This window comes from Aspergillus undulatus (genome assembly GCF_047715775.1).
Source record: "Aspergillus undulatus strain CBS 261.88 unplaced genomic scaffold BDV17scaffold_49, whole genome shotgun sequence".
In the NCBI taxonomy this organism is placed as follows: Eukaryota; Fungi; Ascomycota; class Eurotiomycetes; order Eurotiales; family Aspergillaceae; genus Aspergillus; species Aspergillus undulatus.
In genome coordinates this window covers 76715-91426 of record NW_027396653.1, presented here as the reverse complement: position 1 = coordinate 91426, position 14712 = coordinate 76715, and the positions used below count along the sequence as shown (strand labels likewise).

The following is a 14712-nucleotide window of genomic DNA, read 5'->3' as shown; positions in this document are numbered from 1 at the left end:
TGCGAGTGGAGCGAGCAGTGTTTCTATGTTTTTATTGTTCTTGTTTTCAGGCTTTCACCTAAACAGCCTGAAGCCGTCTAAAATCCACCCGCCAAGCCTGAATTGCTGACGTGGCCTTTTCTCGCGCTATCCGTCGGAAGTAGAGTCTCCCGGCTTCCGTGTTGCCTGCGAATCAGCCACACAGCCGCCACATTTAGTGGCTTTGCTTTCCTTTTTGGAGATTTCTACCGAGAGTACCGCCGAACCGACGACAGCTGAACATGTTCGCATTATAATTACGCTGGTTTCCTCAACGAGATAATTGCAGGTACTCTGACCAGTTTTCAACAATATCGATCCATGCGGCGCATGGAATAAAAGGGAAGAAATTTGGGTAGTTTAACCAAAAAACCCTATTCGTAATAAGGGAAAGGGTAGTATTGCGCTGAGCAATTTCTATCTTGAATATGGAGTAAGCTGTACGGAAGCACTTGAGTTAATTAGATTGAGCCTGCTAAATTTGTCCTAGTGGGTTGACTCGCTGCTGCTCACTAGAGTGGACTCTACCCATGACGTGCTGGTTGTCTAGATTTAAGGACGGTAGAGTAAAAGCTTTTGGCCATATCTGGCCCAGTGATTACCTTAGGCTCCGCATTAATTCTATACCTCTGATTGCACCAGCATCGTTGTTAATCGAAGCAATCTCATCTGCAGTGAAAACAGCCCGCAGAGCAAGCAGTTCGGCGAAAGTATTTAACCGTTGTACTAGTACACAAAAGTAGAAGGCGGCATATCTCGTCGCAACTTACCTTTCCTACCCCAACGACTCCTGCTTTCTTCTAACGTCGTTTCATTTTCTACATTAATTGTTAAACATATCGAGGTACTCCGTTATGGCATCGGCGCTACTCCTTGGTCAGTCTTTGAGAAGCCGGACGGGGGTTTGGACCATCACAAAACAACTCCATGACTGTATCTGGCTGGCGACGTATGCAGTCCCTGTATGGTTTCGGTGTGATATACTATTCTTATATTAATAACCACAGGAATGAGTATCAGCAGAAAGCTATCGCAAAGAGTGTCCGACACTTTCGATTACAGAACGAGCGAGATGTGCTACTTCGTTTTCAACACCGAACATCTTCTATCCGCCCACTCATTGAGGAGCTCGAAGATACTAATGCCTCTCCTACGCTCATACTAAAATACCTCGATGACGATGTTCTAAAGGCATCGAACAAACAACGGCTTAATCATTCAGAGGTGGTGTTTGTTGCAAGAAAGGTGCTCGAAGCACTTGCCGTCTTGCATGATGAGGGATTTGTACACACTGGTGGGATCAGTCGATCTTTGCTTCTCTGCTGCTGAATTTTACTAAGACAGACGGGCTATAGATATCAAACCCAGCAACGTGTTAGTGAACTACGGTGAACACGATTTTCGATTTACAGATGTTCAGCTGGCAGATTTTGGAAGCACCGTTCACGTGGATTCCGTTCATGCGCAACGTGGCGACCCTATCGGTACTCCTATTTTTAGAAGCCCTGAGGCTCACCTTCAAATGAAATGGGGTACTGCAACAGATATTTGGTCATTTGGTGCAACGGCAAGTTTCAACCTCGCGGCTGAAGAGCTTCGAACGAATATTAACGTCGATGTAAGCAAAACAGCTTATCAGCCTCCTCTACGGATCTGGATTTCACATTTTCAAGCCGGATGTTCCTCCAGATCATGACGAGTACGATGTCAAGATTCTTCTGAAGCATCATAGATGCTTTGGGCCATTTCCAGAGTCGTACGAAGAGATCGCAGACCAACAGAGGTTGGCGATTCTTACTTGGGTCATGCAGAACAGCCCAGCAGAGACTCTGCGGCCTTTTCACCTTACCACTACTGAGGAAATCTGTCAAGACGACAAGGAATTCATGCTAAGAATCATGAGGCTAGACCCTCGAGATAGGCCATCAGCACGACAACTCCTAGAAGATCAGTGGTTTCATCAGTCTTGAATTTGATTGGTTTGAGTGTCTCAATCTCGGTACTTTATTCTGGAATGTACTTAATCTGTGCGAAGTCTGAAACCCCTCCCGCGCATATAGTACCATTTGAGATAGGCTACGTTCCGTCTTTCCTTCAACTCTGATATTCGTTCGCCGGACCTCATTATTCCACTTCATAATATTTCATCGTTCTTGCCACCGTGAGTACCTGCGATTCACTACCGGAGAAACCTCTTTGCACAAAGTACCCTAATCCTTGGATGGGAAATGCACACTCTTTCCATCGCCGTTTTCATCGAAGCAGACTCCAGTATAGTGGTCTCGCGTATCATTATCGCTCGTATGCGCAGTTTCTCTGTTCATCTTTTAGCTTATAGCTGGATGCTAAGACTGAGGTTCCGCTTAAACCTTTGACAAACTTCCTTTGTTCCTGACGGCACCAAATGTTGAGAAGCCTCGACGGCGCTCTTGAAACCCGGGCCCTGCTGGATCGCGATGTAATCAGGCCTGATCCAACTAGAAGTTTGAGTGGCCACCGAGAGTGTTATCTCTTGTCCGCCTTTGGTGATGCTTCCAACGGGAATTTTCTTGAGAATTCGATTGAAAGACATGTCGAATAGACAAGGGGTGGGTGGGTGTGTGTGTGAAGATATGGGCCAAAGCAGGTAGTTCGAAAGAAATGTGATCGAAAGAGTACCAACGCTTCCAGATGGTGGAATATATATACTTTTCTCCCAGCTCATGGAGCCATGACTTTAGGCGCCTAAGAATCCTATTCCAGTAGCCTGAGCACGTATCGAAAAAGAATGGATGTGGGTGCTCAAACTTAGGCGCCGAGTTGATCACGAACGTCAAAATCGCGTCTTGGTTAATACGATCTGTGCGCCATTCAGGTGAGATGATTTGAGTGCCATGATCCGCTGACAACCCGTCCACCCCATCTTCAGAGTTAGTATCGACATCGTGCTATGTAGACCTTATTGGAAGAACTTATTGGCACTTCGAATTTTGAGGAACGATGCCAGCCAATAGGTATTGGAAAGATTGTCTTTCCTACTAATCCTGCCATTTCCATCCAGAAGCTGAAATCATTTGAGCTCGTTCATTCCGCCGTTTTCGCTGGCTTGGTGCTGCCCTAGCTGTGAAGGCGCAAGTGAAGTTGCATCAATGCTATTAGAATCGAAGCATTATTGGGTATGTGAAGTTGCACCGGCGCGTAATTGTGAGCGCTTCAGTGGTCGTTAAGCAGAGCGCGGGACTTTTGACAGGATCAGCGACGCAAGCCTTTGAAGCTCGTCCGATCGTCTTCGGCCTCGGCACATCTATCTGACCCCACATAAGGTGTGAATGGAGAGTCAAGTTCCCCTAATACTTATCCACTTTGTCCAGCTTAGTTATTTCATAGTAGACCGACATGCGCACTTTCGTTCTGCCACTAAGGATTTCACCTACCGCCTTAGTTCCTGATGAATTTCTAGTTCTTCACCCCTCAATGCCCGAAACCCAACGCTACTCTAAACAAAGAATAGATCACGTATGAGTCATACGAGTGCTTGGCGGCCTGGCCATGCAAACCCAGAAAACTAGGTACCTTGTCCATGAAAAGAGGCAAACATTCTTGGCATGAGTTAGCTACCCCGCAGTTAATCAACCACATCTCTGCGACTATAAATCGTAGTGTGGCCTGCGAGATGACGGCCATCTAATAATCTAATATGGAAACAATTAACTTGCTACGTGTACCTAGAGTTTAATCGTGGGCATTACTCCGTGAGATTCGGGGGCTGGAAAATATGGAGACCAATTTCTCATACGGAATTTCCGGCTGTTGGCGTGTCGATAAGTCATTGGGAGCACGGGAAAGTCTTTGTTTCTATATTTGTTCAGTGGCTTCTGAATATTCAGCAGTACATGAAGAGTACAGCTTACCGGTTTAGATTCTCGGTGGCGGAGAACAACACAGTGGCTGTCGAGATCGAGGATCATTGAATAAATCGTCGAATAGTATGAATTTCTCCAAACTTAATATCCATGTAGCCTAGCAGATCTACTCGAAGTCAAATATAATCGGTTTGTAATAGTTAGGTAACCTTTTCCGGTGCCTCGCTGACCTTCGTAATACTGGCGGTTGGGACTCTGTCAACTTTCGTGCTTCTCGCAAAGCCTTATTCTTCAAAACCCGGTCCTTCTTCCGTGAATCCTTGAGGGATGGTGGCTGCTTTCCTTGTCTCAACCTCGGTACACGCGTACCTGGATAGTTCTTATCCAGTTGATCTACCAGTCTGCGATTCTTTCCTTGATCCGTAGCCTTATCAGCAGCCGTTTCCGGTACAACACCATCCTAAGGAGGGAAGGAATATATTAGCAGCATTGAGTGGATTGGTGAACAGGTATAACCATACTGAATAAACGGCCTCAGTGTTGTCTGTGCCCGCATTGGGAATATCCTGTTGATTATCAGACAACTCAGCCTGAGTTGGCTTTGCTCCCGAGACAACAGCTGACAGGGGGCCATCCCCTGGGGATAGAGACGGAGACCAGGTTTCTAAGTCCTCATAACTGCAGACCGCAAGTAGTGATGGAATGCCAGCCGCATCTCCCATAGAGCAAGTATCTCCAAAAAGGGGTCGATGATCAAAAGGGCATTGCAGAAGTTGAGAGTTGACAGTTTGATTCATACTGCATTCCATATTTCGAGTACTACCCACACTCCTGAATGGACACAGGTACAATTTGCAGTAAGATTAGGTGCAAAGGGCGGGAGCAGGATTATTATATTCGTCATGCCGTACTTCCTTCGTAGATCTTGGTCAATCTAGTACTACACTTGAATTGACTCGGCTTGGTGGCTTTGAAGCTTCTACCTATCGGCCCATTCAACATCTGCTTCACCATTCAGGTCTTTCAACCTCGCCCTTTTCAGATTGCATTTTCTCAGACACTGGCCACAAATACTTCCAAACGAGTTGTTTAAAATTACAAATTAACCGCACGAGTGGTAATAATCCCATCATTTGCCCCAGTTGTATAACAGACCAATCATGACAAGCAGGAGGCAAAAGGGGACTGGACTGGTATGAGAAGCAGAAACCCATGAAAGAGAGACAAAAGAAAATAAGAGAGAGGACAAATATTAGCTTGATAGACAGTGGAGATATAAAAATAATTTTTCGGTCAAAACAAGAGCTCGGGCTTATTCTCCTTCTTCTTAACAGCAAGTATGTCGTCCGCGTTCTCTTTCTGGTAATGCTGACGAAGATAGTCCATTGCCTCTCGGTCTATCAGCCTGCGCGCACAATCAAGCAGAGCCTGAATATGAGCCATTTTTCCCTCGTCGGCATAAACGGTAATTGGACAGGAAATGGCGCCATAGTCCCCCGAGCCCTGATAGCAAATCATAAAACAAGGCTCCGGGTCACCATTATGAGAGATGCAGAGGCCAACCAAACGTGAAATGAACGAGACTCCGTGTTTGACATCGGCTTCAATTATATCAAGAGTCGGTCTGGCAACGAAAATCACCTTAACTGTAGTTGATGGGTCTTTATAATTAAAATCGTTGCGCTTTGAAGCCGCATATACCTCGTTGGAAGGCCCAGATAACTGTTTATTGTTTTTGGACCGAAAGCAGGCGCGAAAGGGTTGGAGTATGCTTGTCAAGATGCACATCGTATTTGAATAAGACTTGATTAGATAGATCTGTGTGAACAATGGTCTGCATCAGGGAGCAGATTCGGCGTCTTTGTAGGCGTGGTGAGGTATAATCTAACTAACGTGGAGGAAAGTCGTGGGCCATCTTCAGTGGTTATTATCCCTGATCTTTACCATTATTGTGAAGCCAACTGCTTAATACCATTGATATACAAACAGAAGGATTTGTATTCAGCTTTGTACTAACCCAGCAGGAAAGAATCAGTCCAGGATTGTCCAGAGCTTCTACGAATCACGATAGTAAGAAAAAATTGTATATACTGCCAAGCTTGCAATCATACTCTTATACTTTTAATTCTTTGGCCGGCTCGTCCAAGACACTGCCCTCGGTTTAAAGGAGCTGAGATCTACATTATTCCGTCGGCATTCGCGTTGAAGGGATTCCAAGATACTCAGCACATACAAAAACGCAGTTAATGCTTCATGTTCCGTATAATCAATTAACTAGTCAGGTACATCTGTTTCTTGGTCTCAAAGTCCACCATTAGGTAGTCAACTGCTTCATAATTCTCAGTCTCCTGCCATTCCTTTGTAGTACAGAGGAAGACCAGCTCGAGGTCAATAACCATAATACGCCCATCCTTTAATAAAAACAAATTATCCAACTTTCCATCAAGGTACTCTACCCCATATTGCCATAAAGTATATAATGCCTCCTCAATTTGGCCTCTTAGATTTGCAATAGGGTAATGATGTTGAGTATAGATAGCGCGTGCTACCTGGGATAGAGTTATACCATCAACTACCGCCACGACAAGTGCTGGAGATCCATCATAGATTGCTTCACCATAAAACCTGGGTATAATAATACCCTGGATTGGTCTTAGGTATTTATATGTAGCAATCTCAGTCCGGAATTCCTGCTCCCAGCCTTCTTTCATCTTCTTAACAATTATCTCGGCTGGCAGAAACCACCCAGGCCAACGAGCCTTGATCCTGGGGAATAATAACCCAATTATACTGAGAAGGGATGACTGTTTAACTTTAAGGCGATAGATTGGCCGGTGGCGGCTTAATAGCGTAGCCGTTGTAGCGAATATGGTTTTTTTGCCAAGGCGAAGTTCCTATCGGTCAGAGGTATTAGATAGTTATACAAATCCGCGAAGTCAGGCATATTCTTTACTCACGCGAGGAGGTTGATCCATTGTTAGAGAGAGAAGCACAAGATTCTTCGAACGTCCATCTTTTATTACACGATCCCAGGGGCCTCCCGTTTTATTATTCCGATTGCCAAGCGGTGAGGTTGCTGCCTACAGGAGGCAGTTCCCTGTGTCACGTACACGATCCTGCGATCCCGGTCGCGCCCAAAACCAGTAGCCATTGTTCTGCTGCTGGTTCTGCATCCATTGTCTCTGCCATCCGTTTGGATGAACATACTCATATCTTCCGGGAGTGACTTCCCAAATCGGCCTTCCTGACCAGTACTCATATCTTCGATCCATCCTATCAATAGTAACTTCCAACTCCAATCGTTCATCTCTGTTTCCCCCGTCCAAGGTAGCCGATAGTCTCACCCAGCCGCGCCAGGCTAGGCGATAGAGGGCATACTGGAAGGTACAATATTCCTCTGCGCGAGGTATAATCCAACAGTCAATAATGCAATCCCGGCTGCGGATGTCTTCTCTTGTACGAGCCCTGAACTGCAGAATCAAAAGATGTACAGAATCGTACAGAAACACTTGAGGACATTTGTACTGATACGCATACCTGTAGCATTGTGTTAATCAAAGTACTGTGGAGGGTGGTCTTCTCACCTACCCTCGGAGCTGGAGTTGGAGCGCGCGGGTGTTCCGTCCTGGTATCCGACCTCCATGTTCCGGGCCGAGCCATTCATGCGGTACAATCACACCGGGTCTTTTCATCTCCCCTATCATTACTGCTTTCTCATACTGTAGGTCTTCACTAGACCAAGAAAGCTGATAGTCGACTGTGATATTCGTAGTGGTATGCCCTGTAGGACCGCACTCTGATCTCGGCCACGGCCGAGGGCCATATCGAAATCCTAGCCGGTAAACAGACTCGACATTCTCATAGAAATCGCGACGGACGTCACCCTCTGTCAGAATTTGCTGGTGATTGATTATATTTGGACGTTGTGCAGCAACATGAAGACCAATTTCATCGGCTGCTGCTGGATCGCGCTGGGCGTAATCAAGCGCAGGTCCCAGGTGTTGATCGATAGAGTTGACTGTGGCAGCATGGAAGACCATATACTCGGGTCTTATCCTATCGAAATCTGTGGACCAGCCCTTTATACTGATAGTAGAATCATCCTCTAGAGAGATATAGGGGGGTGGTAGGAACCGATGGAGAATATCCAAAACAATTGCCGGCATAATGTATGCAAATGAAGTTTGTTAATTTACGGCAGAGGATGGGCTGTTGTGCCCTCTTATAGTTCTTGATAGAATAATTTCTTTCTTCTTTTCCAGTATTGTCCTACACTTGAACAAGGTGATTGGCTTGGAAAAGCGTAGCAATCTGGCGCTGGAAGTGTTCCTGAGTTTCCAAGCTGGCCTGGACTGTCCGAAACACAACGCAACCTCCTCCCTCAAGTTTGTTTCCAGTATTGGAGTCGAACTCTCGTCATCAGTCAGAGTGGGGATGTAGAGGCGCAGGTAAAAGAAAAAAGAATAGAAAGATGAATTATTGGCTGGACAGCCTGAGCTGACTCGTAGAATCTTTCCAAAGTGTTATTGTAGCCGCTGACAGTGGACCTCTTCTCCACAGCATGCCGATCGATCTGCATTCTCTAGCCGCACTTGACATACATCAACAAGCGGCGCTTTTATGGGCCGAGAACCAAAGTACTGTACAGCCGACTGCAGTTATCCACCAACTGTGAACATCTTTATGCTTTTTCTAAAACATCTCGATACTCGTAGATCAAATCTCCAACATAAATTAACTCCTAAGAAGGAAGGCGGCCAAGCCGGGAAAAACACCCATCAGAGCAAGCCATATACCCGGATTCTTGAGTGTCTGCTCTAGCTAATTGAGCTTTTGGCCATTTAAAATGGCGTTTATGCAGTGTCCGGCAAGCACTCTTCCTGGACAAAGTCCTTTATTACCCCCCTCTCGAACAGCAAATCTTGGTGAGATGTCGTACAACAAGAGCACGTAGAAACCAATTCTCTGGATTAGTATCATACCCTACAGATAGGATTGTGAACGTTAGATCATGAGCCATGCAGTATTTTTGCAAGATCAAACCTGTTGGCAGGCTTTCTCACGTTGATTGGTGGTACAAGAAGGGAAAGAAGTAAATCCTAGCACTTCAAAGTTCAGGATAGATGGTTATGGGCAGACGAGACATAAAATGGAAAGTAACAGTAAGGCGAGAAAAAAAGGGAAAGATGTAGAACTATATACTAATTGACGAGAGAGACAAGTGCCCTCCAACAGGTAGAATTCGGCATGCGAACTAATTGGAATCTGCGTCACGTCCGAGTCGCTAATGTCTATTTCTGATCTCGCTGACGGAGTATTTCGACGGCCATGATGGCTAGCAGGTTGGCTCACAGTCTTCCACCTAGAAATAGTTAATAAGCTTGCCAAAACGGTGCGCGATTTGCGTACATGGTCTCGAGGATTGATTCCTAAAATAGAGGCGCCGCCATCATTTGGGAAGATGGGATGCAAGATGTGCTACCGCTGCGGATGATATACTGCCACGGGGGCCACTGTCACCTTCAACCCTGATGATTTGCTCGCAGTCTCCGCACCAGATCTTTCCGTCCCAAGGGACAACACGATTATCCATATCTTCGGCAACTCGTTTCGCAGTATCCACAGTCGCCTCATGGTCAAGATAATAATGCATCTGGGCAAAGAATGTTTCCTTCTTGTGAATAATCTTGGGACACTCCGGGCACACAAATCCGGCTATAAAAGTATGGCCCTTGATATGATCTTCCCACGCGGTAATAGAGTCTAGCACTTGTGTGCATTCCGTGCACGGGAAGTTCATTGCTGATCTCAAAAGGTAGAAATGGGAGAAACAATGATTCTGGAGCCCGAGTGTTTTAGTCGAGGACTTGTGAAGTAAGAATCGACAGTAGGAGGAGGCAACGATGAAACTGAAGACTTTATGCTATAACTAAGTGATTTCAAGGACAGAAGAGCACAGTAGGGAAATGAAAAGGAGAGAAGTTGCGGAACTATATACTGGCTGAGTGACAGACTGCTATTTATTTTCTTTGACTCAATATTCAGGTGCGCGGTCAAGTAGCTGCTGCTTTCGCTGGTTGGTATCCTCTCACCGAGACTCGAACTAGACTTGAAAGACGGTAACATAATGATAGATCCACTCTCAACTGAATCCCGCTGGACAGGGTTATTCGAGGCTTCGTGGAGGGATTCACGATAAACCTGGAGCCCAACATTGTCCGCTTGAGTATCCGATGCATGTGCATGCATAGCACACAAAAGGGGTGGAGCACGGCAGTAAAATGGGATTTCTCTCCATCACGAATTTGTGACGGTCCTGCTCGCATACCCCCGACCTGGTCTGAAGACGGCTGGTTCCGGGGGTCTCAGGTCAAGTGACAGATCAACGGCGCGCTCAGAGGGTTGATTAGGCGATTGGCATGTTGATGCAAACTCTCGTACATGGTCGAATGTGTATGCGGAGGGATTATCACCGCCTGGTGAGCGTAAGATTGAGTTGTCGCAATTATGCCTAGTGATAGACGTTTGAGGTGGTCGGTTTCTCGAGAAACCTCCAGAACTTGGCTGAGCATATTGGGGGGACTGAATTTGACTTGGGGGCTTGGACTCATGCTTGTCGCTATCCAAGCGCTTAGGATCACCACGGCACTTGATTTCAAACCCTTGACCACCCTCCTCCCAGGATTGCAGCTTTCCTTTTCACGCGTTTAATAAATCGAATAAAATCAACCTGTAGGCTTCTCAAATCCATAGTTGGAGGAAGATAGTGCAGCAATGCACCCACTGATTACAATGTGTCTGGAGGTCTTTATGAAGATTAACAAGAAGTATGATAATGTGAGCCGGCCTTATTTTGTAGGGCTAGCCGTGTGTCCTTAGTTTCAAGAAGTCGCGGCATTGCGCGAAGATTGTTCCTGACAGAGTCCAGACGCTCTTAGATTGGCTGTTCCGAGCCACCTCTGACAATCAACTGTGATCGACCGAGGGCCCGTTGCAGACCTTGGATGCAGCTCCTCAAAGAAGTCTATCAATCGGGAAGTCCAACCAAAAATAGGACTCCTTGTTGATACTATAACGTCTCTAAAGCCTATTCCATTCTTCCGCTTCTATCAAACCCTTCGCAAACGTAAGTTTGGCAAGTTACAGAAATAGGATATGGTGGACACGGGACAAGGCTCAATCTGCCGTCTAGAAGCCGGGCAGAGAACACCAGTGATTGCCCCCGTTGAAAAATGCCAAAGTATTCTTCAAATTTAGCAATTCCTTCATCAAGCTCCACCTCCACCATGGTGCATGGGGTACCGGGTATTCGTCCGGAGCGATAAGTCCCGGTGCTTTCTTCTGTATGATCAGAATGCGGTCAGAATGCGGACCCAATATTCCTGGGCAAGAATTGGTTGAATGAGGGTCGTGTTCGACAGTCGACCAAAGTTGGAATCCTGAGCCAGCCGTCTCTCGGCCCCGACTTCGTTGGATCAAGGCGACCATCTTGCCGATAGGAAGTCGTCTTTGGTTCAATAGGAGGGACGCGTGCCAACCGATCTAGATTCTGATAGTTGTCTAACAGCCGTATACTAGTGTTTGGTATCCAGGGCTTGACCTTGTGGTATTTGCGAAGTACTTTTGTTGGCAACTGAGCAGGTCTACAGAGCTGCTCAGCGCAACAGTAGGGCTTGAACTTGGCAAGACAGCCAAGGTCCAAGGAGGCCGGCGAGACTTCAAGTCAGCTGGTTGACTCTATTATTTATGCATTTTGTGCAGCGTAGCTGCTTGTAGACCGAATATTACGTAAGCCCTGGTCTCCGACACATGATTTGATCAAGAAATCGACAACTGACCTCTGGTGGAGAATCAACTTACTAATCGCTATCCAGCACCACATTCCAACGTCTAGCACCACCACAACATGGGGTCTAGCATTCCTACTTGGGAACTAGATGAAGCCCCTAGGTGGCGATAAAACTCCTATACAAACCGTAGTTAGGAGGTCAGACCTTCAATAACATTCATTCTTTGCAGACCGTGGTCACGTGATTGGAGTTCACCTCCGTGGCTCTCAGAAATCCAATGTCACATGGAATCAATGTGAATGGGTTTTTACAAATGTGGAGAGAAAAAGCAATGTGCGGTTGCTGATTCTTGGCTTGCTTCTCATGATACGTGATAGCGGTGGGGGATGGCTGCCCCGCCCACTGCAGTAATCAGATGGGCGAAACTGCGCGAGTGGGTTAACAGGGAGAACGTATTTATTTTGGGCAACAACGACAATTTCCGAAACCCCTCCACCAGATACCCTCTTTTCGCGCAAACACTTCCCTACGTTTTGATGTCTTTTTTGAAGGTGTTGAAATAATACTTCCGGAAAATTGATCGCAGAGTTGGCTACTATTTGAAAGCAAATGTATGTCATATCACTTTACGATTTTAGTTCGTTGCTAAAAACTTCCACTCGCAGTGAATGTCGACAACCCGGAGTATTACGGCTCCTGAGGCCGGTCTTGAACGGCAGATGGATACAATGGATGAGCTTGTGGCTTTCCTCGAGAAAGCAGAGTGGGAGAAACGGGGCAAGGATACCTCAATCTGTGTCGACAAAAACCTCGAATCTGAATTGGGAAAATTGACGTCAAGACTACCAGGCTTGAAGGGCCATGATCTACAGGCTTGGAAGACCACGAGAGGCGCGAGGATACTGAAGACAGCGGCCTATCTTATCCCTATTTGCATTATCGAGGGAACGCCGCGAGTTGAAAATGGTCCCGAACTCACTCCAGATTCGCAGCCGTTCTACTTTAAAGACGAGATTATTATATCTGGCTCGCTCTACTATGTCCTCGCCTTACCCCCAGAGCCGAAGTCAGAGCCGAAGTCAGAGTCGAAGTCGGACTGAGATCACCTACTGTCAGGGTTACGGAACAAAGCACATATATTTTCGATAGTACCAAATTTGATATACCCATATTACTCCAAACGGTTAAACCTAATGCAGTCATCAAGCCTTTCCCTACCTATGTCGCTGCAATAGAATATTGATTTGGCGGAGACCATTGGTATGCTCCACCTTCGACTAAATCTGTACCATCTATACCGTCTATCGTAGGCCAGGGGACTCTAGGTTCGGCAGACGCAATGATCGCGTCTATAGAGTCGGGAACAATATCGTAACTCGTAGGCCAGGGAACTCGGGGTTCGGCAGACGCAGTGATCGCGTCTATCGGGCCGGGATCAGCGTCGTAACTCTCCACGCCCGTAGGCCAGGGAACTCGGGGTTCGGCAGACGCAGTGATCGCGTCTATCGGGCCGGGATCAGCGTCGTAACTCTCCACGCCCGTAGGCCAGGGAACTCGGGGTTCGGCAGACGCAATGATCGCGTCTATAGAGTCGGGACCAATGTTGTAATCATCGGGATAGATTGAATTGTCGACTACTGGTGCAGGGCTGGGTTGACGGGACCTGGCTTGGGCTTCGAACAATTGAATCTGTCCTTGAGGCATAGCTATCTCATCGTGCGGTCGCGGAGTTCCGTTTGATGCTCGGCTAAACGAGTCCCGCTGTGGATTTCTTAGACTAAAATTGATAGCTGCAGAATTATCAGACAGTGAACATCCAACCGCCTGATAATCTATTGCTGGGTTGGATTGAGCGCCGAAGTCACGTAAAGGACTAATATCTAGCGAACCGGGACGGGCGGAATTGTCGTTGCTAGGGTGTACTGTCCGATCATTCAGAGGGTCTGGTTCCGCTGTGCGGCCTTGTGAAGGAAGCGCCACCTGCCCAAGACATTGTTTTTTCGCAGCTAGTGGGTAGAGGTCACATGCTGATCGCTTGTTGGAAGTAGTCGCTTCTGCGGAATTTGAACTTGGTTCCTTGTCTAGTGTTTCATCGTTCCTGCCCTCAAGACTATCGCCCTGACTGTCAACCGGGTCGGCTGATGGTGAAAAACTCAATATGGGCAGGTTGGTATTCTCCACTTCAGAATCTGTAGTTTGTGCTTCTCCCTCTCTTCTTTCGGGGATGAATGGAGTTTGTGAAGGTATATGCTTGTAGACTTTCGAGAGAACATCAGCAAGGTCTTTGGCACATTCTGCTTGAACCGGTCTCAGATTTTTATGTATCATTTCGACCTTTGACAGTTTGATCTTACGCCATCTATAAGTAATCAATATGCAAAGAACCAGTATGAAAGAAAATAGAGATTAACTCACTTTATCCAATGAGGCTTTGAGATACGGAACAAATCGATAAGCTCAAAATTCGATAGCTTTTTCCCACGATCAACTTTGAAGTCTTCCGCCCGAGAGGGTTTGTGACCCAACACACGTTGGAGGGCCACGCTTCTAACTGTCTCACCCTTTCGCAGAGCGCTATTTGACTCTACAAATGCATTCTCAAGCAATTGAACTTGTTCGTATAATTTGATTTCAAGCAGCCTCTGGGCCAGGTGACTCATCTCCGAATGGTGGTCGAGGACTTTCAACAACTGACTGACGATATGCCCATCTTCGAGCAAGGGCAGTTTATTCCAGAAGTGTTCAGGGTTCGCACTATAGGTTGATATGAAGTCTGTCGCACTTTTGTCGAGTTTTTGACGAAAAGACTCGTAAATGAATTTTGAATCTGGATCTTGGAAGATTTCTTGAATCTCTTCGTTCTCGTTGTCGGCGGTCTCGTCGTTCTCATTGTTGGTCTCTTCGTTCTCATCGTTGGTGGTCTCGTCATTCTCATCGTTGGTCTCTTCGTCCTCGTCATTGGTCTCTTCATTCCCGTCGTTGGTGGTTCCGTCGTTGGTGGTGGTCTCTTCATTCTCGTCGTTGGTGGTCTCGTCGTTAGTGGTCTCGTCGTTGGTGGTCTC

General features: G+C 46.6%; 6 protein-coding genes across 6 annotated transcripts in view; 2 read left to right on the top strand and 4 right to left on the bottom strand.

Moving 5' to 3' along the window:
* The first annotated feature begins 764 nt into the window (after nt 1-764).
* BDV17DRAFT_271006 (putative serine/threonine protein kinase) lies at nt 765-2532 on the top strand. The gene is made up of 3 exons (XM_073758743.1): nt 765-1312; nt 1374-1585; nt 1650-2532. The coding sequence occupies exons 1-3, from the start codon at nt 946-948 to the stop codon at nt 1986-1988; spliced, it is 918 nt and encodes a 305-aa protein (XP_073612657.1). The 5' UTR covers nt 765-945; the 3' UTR covers nt 1989-2532.
* On the bottom strand, nt 2300-3190 carry BDV17DRAFT_167002 (uncharacterized protein). Its single transcript, XM_073754754.1, has 3 exons — nt 2970-3190; nt 2388-2920; nt 2300-2334 (listed from the first exon to the last, which is right to left on the bottom strand). Exons 1-2 carry the CDS (start codon nt 3052-3054, stop codon nt 2496-2498), a joined length of 510 nt encoding a protein of 169 aa, XP_073612656.1. The 5' UTR covers nt 3055-3190; the 3' UTR covers nt 2300-2334; nt 2388-2495.
* A 2912-nt stretch (nt 3191-6102) lies between these two features.
* BDV17DRAFT_270997 (uncharacterized protein) lies at nt 6103-6861 on the bottom strand. Its single transcript, XM_073758742.1, has 2 exons — nt 6818-6861; nt 6103-6754 (listed from the first exon to the last, which is right to left on the bottom strand). The coding sequence occupies exons 1-2, from the start codon at nt 6833-6835 to the stop codon at nt 6131-6133; spliced, it is 642 nt and encodes a 213-aa protein (XP_073612655.1). The 5' UTR covers nt 6836-6861; the 3' UTR covers nt 6103-6130.
* A 79-nt stretch (nt 6862-6940) lies between these two features.
* On the bottom strand, nt 6941-8026 carry BDV17DRAFT_294089 (uncharacterized protein; the record flags this gene model as incomplete). Its single annotated transcript, XM_073762764.1, has 2 exons — nt 6941-7397; nt 7449-8026. 2 exons carry the CDS (start codon nt 8024-8026, stop codon nt 6941-6943), a joined length of 1035 nt encoding a protein of 344 aa, XP_073612654.1.
* A 4000-nt stretch (nt 8027-12026) lies between these two features.
* On the top strand, nt 12027-13212 carry BDV17DRAFT_270993 (uncharacterized protein). Its single transcript, XM_073758741.1, has 2 exons — nt 12027-12261; nt 12316-13212. The coding sequence occupies exon 2, from the start codon at nt 12319-12321 to the stop codon at nt 12748-12750; it is 432 nt and encodes a 143-aa protein (XP_073612653.1). The 5' UTR covers nt 12027-12261; nt 12316-12318; the 3' UTR covers nt 12751-13212.
* BDV17DRAFT_166965 (uncharacterized protein) overlaps nt 12810-14712 on the bottom strand; it is a 2458-nt gene continuing 555 nt past the window's right edge. The window contains exons 3-4 of the mRNA XM_073754753.1: nt 14066-14688; nt 12810-14009 (exon numbers count right to left, since the gene is read on the bottom strand). Coding sequence (XP_073612652.1) covers nt 12869-14009; nt 14066-14688 — 1764 coding nt within the window. The 3' untranslated portion in view covers nt 12810-12868. The remainder of the gene's footprint in view (nt 14010-14065; nt 14689-14712) is intronic.

Bases quoted from the DNA above. Each gene is read 5' to 3' on its own strand.
- BDV17DRAFT_271006 (XM_073758743.1), top strand. From the start codon at position 946: ATGACTGTATCTGGCTGGCGACGTATGCAGTCCCTGTATGGTTTCGGT. The intron at 1,313-1,373 runs GTGGGATCAGTC...GACGGGCTATAG, and splicing joins TGAGGGATTTGTACACACTG to ATATCAAACCCAGCAACGTG. The intron at 1,586-1,649 runs GCAAGTTTCAAC...TAAGCAAAACAG, and splicing joins TTTGGTCATTTGGTGCAACG to CTTATCAGCCTCCTCTACGG.
- BDV17DRAFT_167002 (XM_073754754.1), bottom strand. From the start codon at position 3,054: ATGGAAATGGCAGGATTAGTAGGAAAGACAATCTTTCCAATACCTATT. The intron at 2,921-2,969 runs GTTCTTCCAATA...CTAACTCTGAAG, and splicing joins AAAATTCGAAGTGCCAATAA to ATGGGGTGGACGGGTTGTCA.
- BDV17DRAFT_270993 (XM_073758741.1), top strand. From the start codon at position 12,319: ATGTCGACAACCCGGAGTATTACGGCTCCTGAGGCCGGTCTTGAACGG.